Here is a 17,245-nt window from a genome sequence, read left to right on the forward strand (position 1 = left end):
CGGCAACCGGAGCGTCACTTCCTCCGCTGCCCGGCCTCGCCAGCGCGCTTCCGCCCCGCCGGCGAGAGCTCTCCTCCCTCCTTCCCTCCCTCCCTGTTTATGGTGCCCGCCCCGCACCGCCGCCAGCCTGCGGCAGCGCGGCGACACCAGCTCCCGCGCCTCCACGCCATGCCGGGCGGCGGGTCCCGGCCGCCCGAGCCGCCGCGGAGCTGAGGTGAGCTGACAGCGGCTCGTCCGCAGGAGGGGAAGGGGAGATGCTTCCCTCGGTGCCGCGCGCTGCCGCCGCCTCCTGCTCGTCCCGGCGCCGCCGGGAGCTCCAGGGTCGGGCCAGGGCCGCCGGGCGGGCGGCGGGAAGGTGCCGGTCCCGGTGCCAGTCCCGGTGGGGCTGAGCGCCCTGCCCGCCCGAGCCGGCATGGGCGGGCGCCGGCGCTGCGGCTCCTTCCCCCGGCGCGGTGTCCCTGGAGCAGAGCAGGCGGAGGGCTGAGGCGGGTGGCGGTGGCTCGGGAGGGGGAGGCTGGGGCCGGCCAGAAACGCTGTGCCGGTCGCCCCGTGCAGCGATATGTGCGCTCGGTGTGCGGGTGAAGTCCCAGGAGCTACGTATTTAGTTTGAGGTTTGCCAGGGTGTTTCACGAGAGACTTTGATCTCCGCGTCTTCAGCTAAATAGTCACTTCGGGACTCGGGTGTTTGTATCGCCCTGCCGCCCTCAGCAGGTGCAGGATCCTGCTCCGGCGGAGCTCCGGTATCAGTCCCTGTTGGTTCGTTTCTGCTCGATGCCTTGTTGCAATCGCGCTTTAGGTCAAACCAGTAATTCGATAGCAGGGACGTTGTCCTTTCAGCAATGTCTCTAATGCCCTAACGAGAAATAACTTTTAAGAACATCTTCAAAACGTTATCAAGTTCTCCAAAACTGGAGTTCGTCCTTCAGGGATACCTGTGCTAAAACCTGTCAGTGGCAGGTGACCGGCCACAGTGCGATGGTGAAAGGGAGAGAGAATCCTCCCAAACGTGTTTTCCTACTCCCTGTCTAATTTGTGCAGAAGGCAAGATAGACCTAGCAATCACACTGTATACTGGTCTTCAAATTAGTGGTTCAAAAGTAGACTTTATGTTTGAATTTGTGAAAATTGCCTTATTTCTTATATCTCATTGCTCTGGTTGTGAAGTGAGAGATTAACACATGCTTACTTACCAAACAAAGTCATTTTGTTTGACATATCTCTCTTAAACAGAAACTGGGACAGAAAATTGTGGCTTTGTTTTTCTCTTTTTGGCGGATCTGCATGTGGCATGAAGAGGGGTTGGGCTGAATTTAGAAAAGATTGTAAATGCCTTGTCAAATGCACGAGTTCTTCATAACTGAAATTTACGTACTCTGCTTTTTTACACTGAGTGCTGTAATAGTTTTCCCTGTGCCTTAGGGGAAATGGACAGAGTGTTCAGCTGGATGATGGGATAGACCTCAATCCATTTTTAAACTGGACTTCATGTTTTTAATAGCTTTTTCCCTCTCTTACTAATTAGTCTGATAATTCAGTAATCTGTAGGACTTTTAGAACATCAAGCATAATTTGATTTTCTTAGAGTAAGTGTTTAGTCATGTCCTAATTCAGCATTCCTTATCAGAGTTTATGACAGCTATGGCCACAAAAAAATTAGGTATAGTTTTAAGCTTAATTAATTAATTTTGGAAATTTTTTGATGCCAGTCAGAGCACTCAGGAGTGCTTTGAATGGAGTATTCAGACTAATTGAGATTATTCAGAGGAGTGTTTTGGAGGAAGCAAAGGCAAAATGCCCTAACAATTCTTCATACACTAGAAATGACACACTTTTCCTCATATTTTTATTTACTTTAGCTTAGCAATTGCCTGGATTGAACCACGGATCTCTATAGGCTAAACTTATGTTTTGGATTTTTTTCCACCTACTAGAACTGCCAGATATATACTGAATCTTGCATGCGTAAAGGACTACCTCTTTATGACCTGGTCATTATCTTTGAAAAACTATTGAAACCCTAGGAAAATGGTAAGTTATGTACATTTTTTGTTTAGAAAATACAATGCAGAAAGTTGTTGAATACGTTAAAGTGTATCACAAGGACATTTGAACAGTTATTTTTATGTTAATGGCTGATTGTGCCACATATTTTCTAGTTTAATCCAGCTATCTGCACATGAAAATATTTGAATTTACAGTCTTACCTCATAGAGCCTTATGTCTTTGTAATTTACATTCATTGTTGGGTGTGCTGAAATTATTGTTTCCTCCTAATTATTGTTTCCTGAAATAAATCAGAGGTAATCAAAAGGGCTACCTGTTTGTTTGGATTCCAGTCTATGCTTGCACCAAAAGAGCTCCTTAGTTGTATGGGTCAGAAAGATAGTAAGGAGATATTTTTCTTTTCAGTGGTTCTAAATGCTTCTTGCATTTACTTTTATTTGGCTCAATTTAAATCTTATTTTTCAAGTTAATATTAAAGCACTAGTCTTTTAGTATTATTTTGCTATGTATTTACCACTTAGCCATAGCAAATATTTACAAATAGTAAAAAGAGTGGTAGGAGATTTCTTCAAAAGTGCTGTAAACACTGCACACTCAGGAAAATAGTCTCTATAAATAATTATTTTTTAAAAATCAATCAGAGAGTATATTCACTTTTTTGCGATATTTTCTTGTCATCACTGTCCTCCACTCCAAACCCATACATACACAAAGGAAATCTCCCAAGAACTGAAGTAGCATTTAATCCTACGCCTCAATCCTGCACCTGGTTTGAGATCGAGTGAATTTGCAACCTGTGGGTTATATTGGACATCTTCCTTTGAAGTGAAAGTCAGTGTTTATAATGAGGTCGGCAATTTTGTATTTAGAGCCATTATGGACTATAAACCTTAACTTATTGCTTTCCTACATGTCATCTGTTGACAACTAAAAATGGCTTGACGCTTGGATGGGGACAGGGGCCAGGGAGTGGGGGGAGGCTTTTTGCTGTTTGGCCAAGCTATTAGTAGTAAGGGAAATAAGCATCCAAGGTTCCTTGGAAGCCTGCCTCTCCATGTGACAGTGCAGCTTCCAGCCTAACGCTGAAAACCTGATTAATAGGGAGTTACTGTCCATTACAAGTCAGTTAGATCAATTGTGCAGATCACTGGAGAGTGAGGGCCTGGGTGCCAATTAAGTGAAACAATCAAGTTACTTCTCCTTTGAGATAATTTCTGAGCACTAGGTGTATGGACATGTATGTTAATGTAAGGTTATTTGAAAAAAAAGTTAAACCACTCCTCCTTTGCTATTTTTCGCATGTAATAACATGCTGTTTAGTAGGAAAGCATTTTCATACCAGGTGCAGATTGACTTTGCAGCCTTACGAACACTGCAGCAAAGTTCAGAGCTGACAAAAGAGCCATTCAGCACAAAAATAAACATTTTTAAATGAGCAGATGCCTTGAATTCTGTCCCTACCAATGCTAAAAACACTGTCCATGTTTTATTCCCCTTATAATGAACACTAAGCAGCAATATTTTTGACATTTTCAGCAGAGAGGCAAAGGGTTCTGTAGTGTGAAGATGGTTGCATAAGCTGTGTATTGTAAGGCATTTTGGCAGGGGTACAAACTTTCTCACTCTGTGCTTTATCTGTTCTGTGTATACAGAGAAATTCAGTCCCTAGGGCTATCAATCTGGCATCTTTCATCAGCACTAAATTTACTGCAAATGCTTTTTGTGTGCAAGCAGAAAAAAAGTCCCATTAAACCTTTGCAGACAGGAGTGAAAACATTCAAATAGGTGCTTTTTCTGTTTCTTTCTCCCAGAATTCCTCTTCATTTAATTCTGATGAGCATATTCTGCTGACTCAAATTCACTCAGCACGTTTTTGTCATAAGTCTTTATTCTGAAGGTTTTTGCAGTGTTACCTTGCTCAAGAGCTTGACATGCTAAGGATTTTCATAGTATTTTTTACTTATTAATCTACTTGCGGTATAACTGTGGTGTCTTTGAAAATGTCTGGCTAACTGATAAGGAAGGGGTAGAGGTTTTAGTGATGTTAGTGTCAAATATTTCTGTAGACAAATTTTAGCGTGCTGTGTGCTTGCTTTTCAGGAACAGAGTTGCTTAGGAGTGTGAAGTTTTTTGTACTGTTGTTCCAATACACTGTTCCACCTCTCCCAACTGAATTGCTAATGTGTGGCCTTAAAATGTGAGCTTTAACACTGCTTTTCTCTGTCTGTGTGATTAATTTAATTTTCTTGTTGTATGTTGTTTGGAACATTAATATTACACTGCAGAGCAAATTCGGATTAGTTCAAAATAACTTTGTTTTTAAAAAAGAAAAGAACCCAGACTTAATTTTAGTATTTGTTTTATCTTTGTTATATGAGCATGTTAGGAAGATTTTTAGGTTTACTTGGTGAATATGGTATTGAAATCACATGGACATTCATAATATCCATTGGAAGTGCTTTCCTAATGGTTTAAATTTGGAATTTTGTGTGCTTTTAGGCTGAAAGGGAGGGTATGATGGTCTTTATCACGTTAGACCAACATTTCAGCTGGACCTACATCACAGTCCAGGTGCTGTTCATTCTGTTGTTACAGTGTTACAGTTGACTAATGGCAAAATAAACAAACTGGGGTGCATCTGTCCTGAACTTACAAGTTTGTAAATTGTTTGGTAATAGTTTGGCACCTTCCTTGGCTCAGATTCATGTGTTTATAAAATAAAGCAACATGCACAGTGCAGAGCTTACACATTTGGTCCCAGGGGAATTTTATGACAGTTGGCGTATAAAATTACCCTTTATCCAATATTGTTTTGGTAGCTGATTAGTTTCTTAGCTGGATTTCTCTTTTACTCATGGAAGACTGTTAAAGTCTACTATTTTAACACTGAAATATGACATCATTAACACAAAGAGAAATAATGATCACTCAATGTCTCTATAGGCTGTAAAACTCCTGTCATGATGTCACTGAAACTATCTTACTTTGGGTTTCAATTGAAAATAATTTTTACCGTCTTACAGTACTAATGCTAGGTTTTGTTAATGTTTGTGGTATTTGGGATTTTGTAATGAAAAGTTTTTTAAGGGAAACTACTTAAAGTGGCCTTGATAATAGGAGTTTTCTGAAAAACTGATCTAAAACAAATTAGATCTCTGTTTACAGGCTCAGGTATTGCAAGCATACATTCAAATTCTGAAAGAGAAACTGATAACCATCTGCTTTAGAAAACCTCTCCACGATCTATTAATCAAAAGTATGTGTAAATTGTGAGAGACAGCTCATATAGCCCAGCATTTATTTACACAATTAGAGCTGAAATGAATTTACCTTAATAACTTCCTGTTGGAAAGCAGAGAGCTGAAACAGCACTTCAGGCTAAATTCACCACTGGGTTTAAGTTGTTTCAGCTTCATTAACTTCAATCAAGTTACACCAGTGATTAATTTTTTGGGGGGTTGTGATTTGCTTAACATAGGTCTCTTCCGGTTTATATGTGGTTGAGTTCTCGCTCATCCATTCAAGGGCAAAAAAAAACCAAAACTCGGTGTGACTGACTTCATGGAGGAGGTTCAGAGCAAAGAAGGGATTTGATCTCGGTCGTTCGTATCTGACACTGAATAATGTAGAAATTAGACCATCCTTCCCTTCAGAAATATAAAACAGACTGATGCAAGATTTTGGAAGAGCTCCTGGATATTCTGATTTTCTAATGGTGACAATTATTGAAGCTCCAGCAATTAGCTCTGTTCTTAACCTTCTGGCTGGACCTGCAGACTTGATAACAAAGGGTCTGCAGGTATGTAATACTTATGGACAGGAATAATTTATAATATTTAATATCTTTTATGGATAGCTTTCCATTTTATTTGTGATTGCTTCTGGCCTTGATGTGATTTAGGACCTCACTGAATATTTTGACAATGCTAGTTTTCTTTGTATTGATGGGGGCTATAAAACTTACTCATCCCTCATCAATACATAAAAGTTACGGAATTCAATGTCATTATGAAATTCAGCTGTCTGAAAGTCTTTAACACTTATTTCTTCAGTGGGACAGCTTTTAGTTAACTGCCTCATTCTTCTTGCATCTCCATTTCAAGGGACTCTGTTCTGTCATCTCTGCCTTTTCATATATGTTTAAAGTTTTTTCACTAGATCATGAGAGATTTTATATCATTGTATGTTTTTTAGCAACCTCTTACGAGGTGGTAGGATCTGTCAGCTTTCTCAGGTCCTTGTAAAGATTTGGATAAAAGTGAGTTGAGCTGATTAATTCTCACAAATATAGTCTGTGTGGATTTGCAGGACTTTTTAATTTTTTTTTCCTGTAAGAAAAATGGTACCTATCCTAGAAAACATGCATAAATTTGTCTTGTAGGAAGTCTTTAATTTTTGTTATGCTTTGTAATCAAACTTGTGCACATGTTCTGTAGCGTGACAAAAATCTGGGCATTCTTCAATTAGAAGGAAAATACAGAAATCAAAAAAAGGCAAATTGCTACTTCTCATAAGACTTAAAAGGAGATTCATGCATCCCAAGGCAAGACCAGTTACTCATAGGTTATTCCTGACCAATGTTTACCTAAACTGTTTATAAAATAGCTGTGGGGATGAGAGTTCTCCATTCTCCTAAAGTAGTCTATTCTACTGCTTTTCTACCCCTGCCCAAGATACATTCTAGTGTTTTGTTGCAGACAAAACCAAAAAATGAACACATTGAATGGTGAGGTCACCTTTTGTTCTTATAACATTCAATGAAGTTTGTTCTAGTGAAGCTTGAAACCCAAAACTTCTCAGGCACTTGGGGGACTGATCACTGTGTGTTTTGAATGCTGACAAAGAGTTTGTTTGTGTGAAATGTTTGGTAGAACTCTGTCATATGTTCTACTAAAAGCTGCTATTTCTTCCCAGACAAACCTCTTGTATTTGGCTGCTGACTGAAACATGTTTTTATAGTAATGTTAAATGTGGAATAGTAGATTATGCCTGGCAGTATATGTTTATCATTGTTTATTAAAACTGTGAATAAGCAGTATGACTAGGAAGCTTAGAAGTTGAAAATAGCATGTGGAACTTCCTCTCTAAACCTCACTATTCCTGCTGTTTATAGATATGAAGATCATCATGCTTTTAAATACCACTGACACTTGAGAAATGCTGGAAAGTGCCAAACCACCAAACAGTTCATGCTCCGATATTTTTGTGAATTCAGTGAAATTAGATAAACCATTCCTGTGTCTGGATACTTCTTGGAGGACAGCAGACTTAACACATATGAAGAAATAGACCTCCTAACCTGTGTATCTGACAGAGAAGCAGAAAATATGTATAAAGATATTTTATTTTTTTTTTACCTCTAGTACATTTTTTTCAAAGCCAAACATAGGGCAAACTGAACAGTTAGGAGGATTTAATGAGATTCTCTCATAGCGAGGCTATCCAGTAATGAGATTGTATGTAAGACTATCTTGTGAAACAATAAACTACTAATGAGTCCATGCTGTAAGACAGCACAAGAACATATTCTTTTTTTTTTCTGCAGAGATGTCAGGTTGGATAATGGAAGCATACAAATATTTTTGTTTCCCTTTCTTTAGCAACAGCAGCATTCTAACTATTGTATTGCACATAAAACACAATGCAGAGCAGAATTCTGCTAGCTGGAAGTGGTCTGGCTTTGTGAGATGATTAGAGCTAGATGAAATACCTACCACCTTTGTCTGCTGTCTCTCCTTCTGCAGCAAATTCTGTGATGCTCAAGTACATCTTCAGCGACTAGTACTTTTCTTGGTTGTGGTGAGGCAAGGGCATTCTGGTGATAATATTCTAGGTTTCTTTAGGTATATCTTGGTTTCCACATCAGACAAAGAAGCACACAGTTACAGAGAAATTGCACATGCATTTCTCTAAAGAACACGTGGGCTTTTTGTTTATTAGCTCCCGTAACAGCATAGTAGGAATTGTCCTTTTTCCTTGCAAGCTAATGAACTTGTAATGCTATGTTGTATGTAGTTTTTACATAGTGTCATGTAGCTGCTGTGTCGTTTAGAGTTTCCTCTCCATTGCTGAATCTTCATTTTGGTAGTAAATATAATTAGTCATAAAATACAGTCAATCTTCTTCCCTCTATGTGGACATTAATGGGCAGTAAAAGAATTTGTAGTACACGTTTTGATTGTGTATGGCCATGATAGTTTTTACATTGGTTTGTATTAATTTGTAGAAGATTATTTATCAATATCAAAGGGGATACTAACATTTAAATATGCTCTTGTAATATAGCTTCACACCAGCTATCAGAAAGATCAACAAATTTTATTGTTTTAAGATTTATTTGTTTTAAGAAATATGTGGCATAGATTTAGTCATTCTTTAAATTTTAGTAATTTTAGTACTTCCACAGTTTTACTTTTTTTTTTAATGGTAGAAGCAACAGCTCTGTAAACATAATGATTTTTAAAAATACTTGTTTCGTTTTCACAGAACCGGTTTGGGGTTTTTTTTCTCTAGGACTTAAAAAGCTGCTTATATTGAAATAAAAAAGGGGGGAAAAATAACCTAACCAGTGCAACAATAAAGAAAATTGAAATCCTAGGTACTATTTTTTACCTGTCCTTGAACCTGAGACTTGCTTGCTTTCTTTTTTAAAAGGATGGGGATTCCACAACATCTCTAGACAGCCTGTTTGGTTGTTTATGTAGCAACCTTTTCTAGACTGAATAGTTTTTGCCACGTGTAGTGCTGTCCCTTCCTCTCTAAAACTCTTACCTTGCTGTGATCCAGGTTCTCTTCTTTGTGTACAGCTTGTTCCGTGTATATTGTGCACAAAACAAAAATACATGATTGTAATTCATTAGTGTCTAGTAGGACACAATGAATTCTCTTGTGCCATGTAACACTTACTGTATTATATCTCAGGAGAAAAAAAACACTTGGACTCTTGGTCAGTTTTTAGTCTGGTATCTCTTTATGAGATGCTTTTCATCAGAACAAAACAACTGGTTAATCCCTATTTCACATAGGTGTGCTTCATTTATTCCAAAAGGTACAGGATATTCTGTTTGTCTTAATGAATTTCATGTTACTCCTTCTGGAGCACTTATTGCTACAATTAATTTTGAATTAAATCCTCAAAAATGCTTATGACTGCTTCTGACTGCAGATTTGATACAGCTATTGTGTTTTATCATTACAGTTAATTAAAAGATTGCATAGAAGCAACACTGGGAACCAATCTGGAACGCCTGTTCATTTTGAATAGCACAGTGTAGGTGATATAATGAGGAAAACTGACTTTCAAAGAATTAAAAGTCTTAAGTGCCTTTAATTAACATAGAATAATTAAGTGGCATGAGAATGAGAGAGAGAAAATAGTGGTTTTGGCAGAGGAGCTATATGAAGGCAGTCAAATGGGATAAAAAAACAATTTGACGTAAACATTTTGAATGTTAGAAGACACAATGTTGTGATCTTGGTCTGTTCTCCAACATACTTCTGAGATCAGTAAATGAAATACTCTGCTGTGTGCTCAGTAAACATTCACAAAACCCACCAGCTTTACAGGAAAGAAGAGCTGTATTAGTACGAAAGTTTAGGGGTGGTGGTGTTTTTGCTTGTGGTTTTGTTTTGTTCTGTTTTTAATGCTCTCTTCAAGTTTCATCTGTGCCAGGTCAGGAATGATCCCAGTTCTTACTAATTTTTATTTTTTTTTTTTTAATTCAAAACACAATCCAAACAGCTGTATTTAAGGTTATATTTCCATAGTAAGGATAGATGGAAAAAAGGCTTTATACACACGCAAAAGGGAGTAACTAAGAAAGTTGTTGGAATTCCATTAAGTTGTATGAATTACATGAAAGAGAGCACTGATGACCTTGGGCTTTTTAAAATAGAAATTGACATAAAATAGAAGCGAGGGTCATGATATTTATCTAATGTACATATTGTTTGTCCTAAAGCAAACAAACATCAAACTAATTCCTTCAATACACACTTTGTCTTTTAGCAGCTTGGCAAATGTTTTCCATTTTATTTTTCATTTATGCTATAATCAACATGATTACATGTGCCAATTATACGAATCTGTGTGGCAATTGGAACTGAAGCACTTTCATTCACTGGCACCTTTTAACAGAGGTCAGCACGGTTTTAATCAGTGTTAGCTTTTGTTTCAGTTTTGGACAACCAATGAAAGGAGGAAAGATGGGTCTAGGAAGAAACAAACATTTTTTTTATTAGCATGTTGGTTTGTGTGTACGATTCATTTCAATAGCAAATCAGTAAATACAGGAACTGCATGTTAATCATCTGTTAAATATAGTTCAAATAGTGATGGATTTTAATTCCATTTTTGTTTATAAATAAATGTTCTGTGTTTTTAGACAGAGCTAAAGTTTGTTCTCAGAGGATTTAGCTTCGCTTTGATACCTGCCTGGTGCCTTGGTGAACTAGAAAGGAACTGGAAATAGAAGCATTGAAAACCAGGCAGGAAAAAAGTTTCATCTGGGAGGTGGAAAAATGCTTTTAAAAGATCAAGGCCAAGACTGTTCTAAATTGTTTAAACAAGCTCTTTTTGGATTTTCATTCTCTAAGGAGTCCTAAAGGTTGTAGAAAGGAATAGATTTTCAGAACTACTTTTATTTGCAGAAATACTGAGTTTCAAGCAATAAACCAAGAAATTTTGTGCTCTCCAACCTCTCAGCTAGTGAGGGACTATCATTTTAGCCAGATGTTCAAAGGAAATGAGTTAACATTTTCTATCAAAATGTTAGCTTCCTCTATAGAAAATGTCACTTGTCAAAAGCATCTTTTCTCATTTTGCACAATCTAATAGGAAACACCTTGTTCAACTGCATTCATATTTCTGTTTCCCTGTGCTGGCTGTTGTACAGATAAACTGTTGTCTACAGATAGAAGCAAGACAGTGGTGATAGGACATCCTGATTTTTAGTTATTGCTGTTAAAACTAATTCCTTGTTGGCTTTGGGCAACTTACTTCAGCCTTTTGTTTAATGCATCATTTAATCTATGAGCTGGCGAGGACAGCAGTAGTTATTATTTCATATGGTAGTAAGAGTAAGAAGTGAACCTTTCAAGTTTGACATCGTGTTTGGGATTTATTTTTAATGCTTTAGAACAGTTATCATTAAATCAATATAACTGAAGTGTGGGTGTCTGTAAAAATATCTTCTAGTTCTGATTCTTTCTGATCCGATTGAAGTTCTGTCCTCCTCTTAACCTTTCATTTGGTGTTTAACTATCTTTGAGAGAAAATGGCTTGGTTAAGGAGCATCCTCCTAACAAACATGCATTCGCCGGATACGTATCTTCTCTAGAGTTCCCTTCTTTGTCTTTCTGGTGTTCAAGGAAAACCAATTATATGGCTGCCAAAGGAAAATACAACTTGCATCTCTAATATACAATTCATTATTCTAGACTAGGATAGAATATTTCCTTTGGAAGGGACCTACAGTGATCACCAGTCCAACTGCCTGAGCGATTCAGGGCTGACCAAAAGTTAAAGGCTGTTGTAAAGGACATTGTCCAAATGCCTCTTAAACAGGCTTGGGACATTGACTACCTCTTTAGGAAGCCTGTTCCAGCGTTTGACCACACTCTCAGTAAAGAAATGCTTCCTAATGTCCAGTCTAAACCTGCTCTCATGCACCTTATATGTTATAGGATAGACAGTATTTTTGGTTAGACTGGTATGTCTGGAAACAGTTAGCAAGTTCTTCAGGTTGGAAGCAGAGATGAAGTTGTCCTGGGTGGTGCTGGCTTTTGCTTTTGTGTTGTCCAGCTGGTGATGGCTTTTTGCCCTCTACATGCTTCCCTGGAACTCCCCACTCTCTGTGTATTCTAGACTGTACTTTGTATAATTGTCTGTGGAGATGTCTCTTGTAGACGGAGATAAGAAGCTGAATAGCCCCCCTGTAATCCAGGAGGAAACAGCAGCCTGCTGAGCCACTTGGATCCTCACAAGTCTATGGGACCAGATGGAATCCATCCCAGGGTGATGAGAGAGCTGGCAGAAGAGCTTGCCAAGCTGCTCTCCATCATCTGCCAACAGTTCTGGCTCACTGGGGAGGTCCCAGATGATTGGAAGTTGGCGAATGTCACACCAATCCACAAAAAGGGCCAGAAGGAGGACCCAGGAAACTACAGGCCTGTAAGCCTGACCTCAGTGCCTGGCAACATTATGGAGCAGATAAGTCTAAGTGCAGTCACACAGCACCTACAGGACGGACAGGGGATCAGACCCTGCCAGCACAGGTTTAGGAAGGGCAGGTCCTGTGTGACCAACCTGATCTCCTTTTATGACCAGGTGACCTGCCTGCTGGATGAGGGGAAGGCTGTGGATGTGTCTACCTGGCTTCAGCAAAGCCTTTGACACCGTCTCCCATAGCATACTCCTGGAAAAGCTGGCAGCCCAGGGCTTGGACAGGGGCACCCTGTGCTGGGTTAGGAACCGGCTGAAGGGCCGGGCCCAGAGAGTGGTGGTGAACGGGGCTGCATCCAGCTGGTGGCCGGTCACTAGTGGTGTCCCCCAGGGATCAGTGTTGGGCCTAGTTCTGTTTAATATCTTTATTGATGATTTAGATGAGGGGATTGAGTCCACCATCAACAAATTTGCAGATGACACTAAGTTGGGGGGTAGTGTCAATCAGCTGGAAGGCAGGAGGGCTCTGCAGAGGGACCTGGACAGACTGGAGAGTTGGGCTGATTCCAGCAGGATGAGGTTCAACAAGGCCAAGTGCCTGGTCCTGCACTTTGGTCACAGCAACCCCCTGCAGCACTACAGGCTGGGGACAGAGTGGCTGAAGAGCAGCCAGGCGGAGAGAGACTTGGGGATTCTAATCAACAGGAAGCTGAACATGAGCCAGCAGTGTGCCCAGGTGGCCAAGAAGGCCAGTGACATCTGGGGTGAATCAGGAACAGTGTGGCCAACAGGTCCAGGGAATTGATTCTTCCCCTAGACTTAGCACTGGTGAGGCCATACCTTGAGTGTCCAGTTCTGGGCCCCTCAGTTCAGGAAGGACATTGAGGTGCTGGAGCTGGTTCAGAGAAGAGCAACAAGGCTGGTGAAGGGACTCGAGCGCAAGTCCTATGAGGAGAGGCTGAGGGAGCTGGGGTTGTTTAGCCTGGAGAAAAGGAGGCTCAGGGGAGACCTCATCACTCTCTACAACTCCCTGAAAGGAGGTTGTAGCCAGGTGGGGGTTGGTCTCTTCTCCCAGACAACTAGCAGTAAGACAAGAGGGCATGGTCTTAAGCTGTGCCAAGGGAGATTTAACTTAGATGTTAGGAAGAAATTCTTTACAGAGAGGGTAATCAGGCATTGGAATGGGCTGCCCAGGGAAGTGGTGGATTCTCTGTCCCTGGAGGTTTTTAAGATGAGACTGGATGTGGCACTTAGTGCCATGGTCTAGTAACCACAGTGGTGTTGGATCAAGGGTTGTACTTGATGATCTCAGAGTTCCTTTCCAACCCAACTGATTCTATGATTCTATGATTCTATGATGTTATTGGAGACAGTGTCAAAAGCCCTACCAAGGTCAAGGTAAACAGCATCCATTATTCTCCCCCCTCTGTTGAGCAAGCCACTTTTCTGTAGAAGCCTATCAAGTTGGTTAAGCATCACTTACCCATCATAAATCCATGCTGACTACTCTTGATGTCCTTCGTGTATTTGAAAATGATTTCTGGGATAACTTGCTGTGTCACCTTCAAAGGACTGAGGTGAAGTAGAGCAGCGTGTAGCTCTCTGAATCCTCCTTCTTGTCCCTCTCTAAGATAGGAGTGATGTTTCTTTTTTTTTTTCCTCTCAGTCCTTTTAGCAACTATTAAGATGGTAGATAAATAATTTGGGGAAAATCTTTTTAGTAATCTTTATCAGGGACATGTTTCTATGTATGAAGGAAAACCTACTTATTCTTTAGGACTTTTTTTCAATTTTTCTACAATTTAAATTCTTCTAGCAAGTAAAATGAAACGTTATCTTGCGTATTTAGCAAGTGTGTATTTTATTTGCTTCAGTTGTGTATACCAGGTCATAAGAGTTAAGAAAGACTGGTGAAGACAGGTATCCTGAAATGTTTTTTCATGTAAAGGAAAGCATAGGAAGCTGCTGTAGGAGGCTTATCTAAGCTCTTCTATAATACAGAAGCGCTTGCTGATTGCTGGCTTCACTATTTAAAACAAGTGAGATAAATCTAGTGAGATGTACATAATGGAACTGTGTTTCATGTATGCAATTGCTGAGTTGAAGCAGCAGTATTGCCGTGCTTCTAAAGGCTAAAGATAGGAACTGATACAATAACAGTCCTATACAAGTAACATGTAGCTCTTCTGCTAAGTTACCCTTTTTTGTTCATGAATGTGTCTAGTTGCAGCATTGATTATAGTTGCATGTTCACAAAAAGGGAAAATTGACTCCTGCTGAGAGTAGGTGGGGGATTAGGTTTTTTATTATCAAACCATCTGCTTCTGTGTATACTGAAGACATGTTGAATGTTTTCTTGAAAATAGTGTGACAATTTGAGTCAATAAACAGGTTCTACTTGCATTTAATTCTTGAAACAGAGTTAATCTGTCTTCAAGTTTGATCCGATAACCATCACTGGCAGAATTAAATGTTGTTCTACTTTTATTCCTCCCTAGTTTATTTTTATTTCAGGCAACCTGTGATCTTATGTGACAAGAATGCTTTTGTTTTAGCCATGGATTTAAAATGGGGTGGGAAGGGGCAATAGGGTGGCTTCTGTTTATCTTTTTGTTTTTCTCATTACCTCAGCTGTAACACTGTGAGCATTGCTGTAAATATCAGCTGTACTATTGAATAGGTAACTGGAACCAATTATAATTGGGTAAAAATATGATTTTATAGGGTTTTTTTGTATGCAATACAAAAATATTTATATCCTTTGCTTTAAGATTTTAAATGACTCAGTGCATTACTGTATGAAAGAAATTCCCCACACTTTTAAACTGTATCACTTGACTAATGTGATTCTTTATTGGTTGTCATTGGCTGAGGTTGTTTGTCTATTATATATATTATAAATGCTTCTTGTGGTTCTATATTTTAGGTTTAAAAATATCTGGAGAGAGATTAAGGGGTTCAACAAGTAACGCTCTAATGGATGACAGCGAATTTCCACCAAATGATCTGCAAATAGACTCAAAGGACAGTCTTACTGCTAACTGTAGGGTAGAAAGTTTGGCATCTCATTTGTTTCCTTCAGCTGACGAAAATGAAAATCAACTTGACAGTGATGGAAATGAAGTTCTGACCAGTAGCAGCATTGCTATGGGACGACAGGATAGAGGTGAACAGGATAACATCAATAATAATGAGAATATGGACAGTGGAGACTGTACCCCAAGCTGTACGGAAAGTGAGACTGAGAGGAGATCTGTAAACGTCCATATGGACCCTCAGCTGGAGGAAAAGCCTATTACAGAAAAACAGCCAGGTGGAAAAAGAAGTCCAAGAAGCAAAAGAAGCCCCAGTAAAAAGTCCAAAGGTACTTTATTTAAAAAGTTCTTGTTCTGTTTACTTAAAAAATAACACTGTAGTTTAAATCTGTGAGCTAATAAGAAAATTATATTTTAGTTGTCATACTACTTTTTTTTATCATTTCACTAAAGGTTTGGTTTTACTTTTTTTCCCAGAAGTGCTAATAGTCCTTAGTCAGCTTCAGATGTAGATGTTTTCACCTTCTGTGTTTAAACAGTGGCTATGTAGAAAGTTTAACACATCAAGTAAACAGGAGCAGAGGGAGGTACACGGTTTCAATATGGAAATTGGGCTGACTTCCAAATCAAAATAGACAGAAATTCAAGTAATATGGTTTTATTCATTTGAACATTGTGATCAAGTGCAAGATTTTTGTGTCTTGATCCAGTGTCAAGATTTGAAATTTTGTTATGAGTACCAAATAGTTTGATCTTGGCCTGCTGTTGTCAAAATTGACTTACATTTTTCAAAGCTTAACAGATAGTCCTAGGATGTGTGTTTTGGGTAATGAACTGTTAAAAAATATGTTCCCACCAATTTTTGATGTTACTTTTTTGTTAGAGATTTTGGATATGAATTGGATAAGGAAACTGTGATGTTTATTATATGTCCTTAGGTGAGATTCTTCTTCCCTTTTTGAAGGAGTAGGATTTCTTGTAACAGAATGTGTTATTATATTAGGTTTTTGCCATCCATCCTAAAGCTTATGTGTCATAGTGCTGTAAATATGTTGATTAAAATCAGCATGTTTCATGCATAGGTTTCTTTGAAAGCTACTTGGAAAAACTGATTCGTGCCTGCTTTTTTTCCCCCCATGCATTTAAAATAGATTACAATTTTCCTTATAAATGACAAGTCTTTTGTAACCTAATCTGAAAACTGATTATGATTTTAACAGATGATAAAATAGGTAAAGATGGGAAAAGAAGGAAGCCTTGCATTCCATATCTTGTACATATAGACAAAATCTAGAAAAGAAAAATTATATTTTCTTGTGGAGATAAGAGCATTTTGAAATCTGTCATAACAGGGAGAATAATTTCTCAATACCTTTCTGCACCATTTAATAAGTATTTATTTAATCTGTAGATTTAAGTTTTAATAATAGCATAAAATATTTAAAATGAGATTAGCAGAAGTAATTGAGAATCAATCATCTGTATGATGAGAATAACAAAAATCAAGTTGATGAAAAGTTATACATGCGTGTGGACAGAGGTATCTGATGCACAGTGAGAGGAAGAAAAGGAAAAAACCTCACCTAAACACTGAAAGTTGAACTTTGCTTGTAATCTCTCTCCATTAGTTTGTATTCTTGTTGATAAATACAATGAACTGATGCAGAAATACCACAAAATGAGCTGTCCACAGTAGAATGAAGTTTTAAGACAAAAAACAGATTTCTGAAATAATAGAAAATTCCATGGAAAAATCCAGCAATGTAAAATACCACACAAGAGAACATCCTGCCTGCAAAATTATTTAGAGTTTTGTTGAATTGTTATGAATAAACTCTTACTACTTTATTAATAAAGGACCTTGATTGTTGTAGAGGAAGATCAAAATATAAAATTACTTTGTATCTCCCATTGTTTATGGTCTAATATACATTTAGCTTTTTAGATACTCTCCTGTGATGGTTCTTCTGTTTTCACACAATGCAGTGACTGTGTCATGATTTCTTAATGTTGCAAATGTCTTTATTTTAGTGACAGTCTTCCA

The 17,245-nt window shown here is 38.7% G+C and overlaps 1 protein-coding gene across 5 annotated transcripts in view; it reads left to right on the forward strand.

Moving 5' to 3' along the window:
• Positions 1 to 17,245, forward strand: part of CNST (consortin, connexin sorting protein) — a 668,223-nt gene that overhangs the window by 623,672 nt on the left and 27,306 nt on the right. The window contains exons 1-4 of one of the 5 annotated variants that reach the window (XM_051783327.1): positions 49 to 214; positions 1,932 to 2,028; positions 5,483 to 5,803; positions 15,093 to 15,530. In XM_051783327.1, coding sequence (XP_051639287.1) covers positions 15,143 to 15,530 — 388 coding nt within the window. In that variant the 5' untranslated portion in view covers positions 49 to 214; positions 1,932 to 2,028; positions 5,483 to 5,803; positions 15,093 to 15,142. Of the gene's footprint in view, positions 1 to 48; positions 215 to 1,931; positions 2,029 to 5,482; positions 5,804 to 13,096; positions 13,744 to 15,092; positions 15,531 to 17,245 lie in introns of those variants that run through there. The other 4 variants (XM_051783326.1, XM_051783329.1, XM_051783328.1 and 1 more) reach the window with 4 other exon arrangements.

The sequence above is a fragment of the Manacus candei genome, unplaced genomic scaffold, assembly GCF_025592945.1.
Source record: "Manacus candei isolate 608988 ecotype Guabito, Panama unplaced genomic scaffold, ASM2559294v1 h1tg000017l, whole genome shotgun sequence".
In the NCBI taxonomy this organism is placed as follows: domain Eukaryota; kingdom Metazoa; phylum Chordata; class Aves; order Passeriformes; family Pipridae; genus Manacus; species Manacus candei.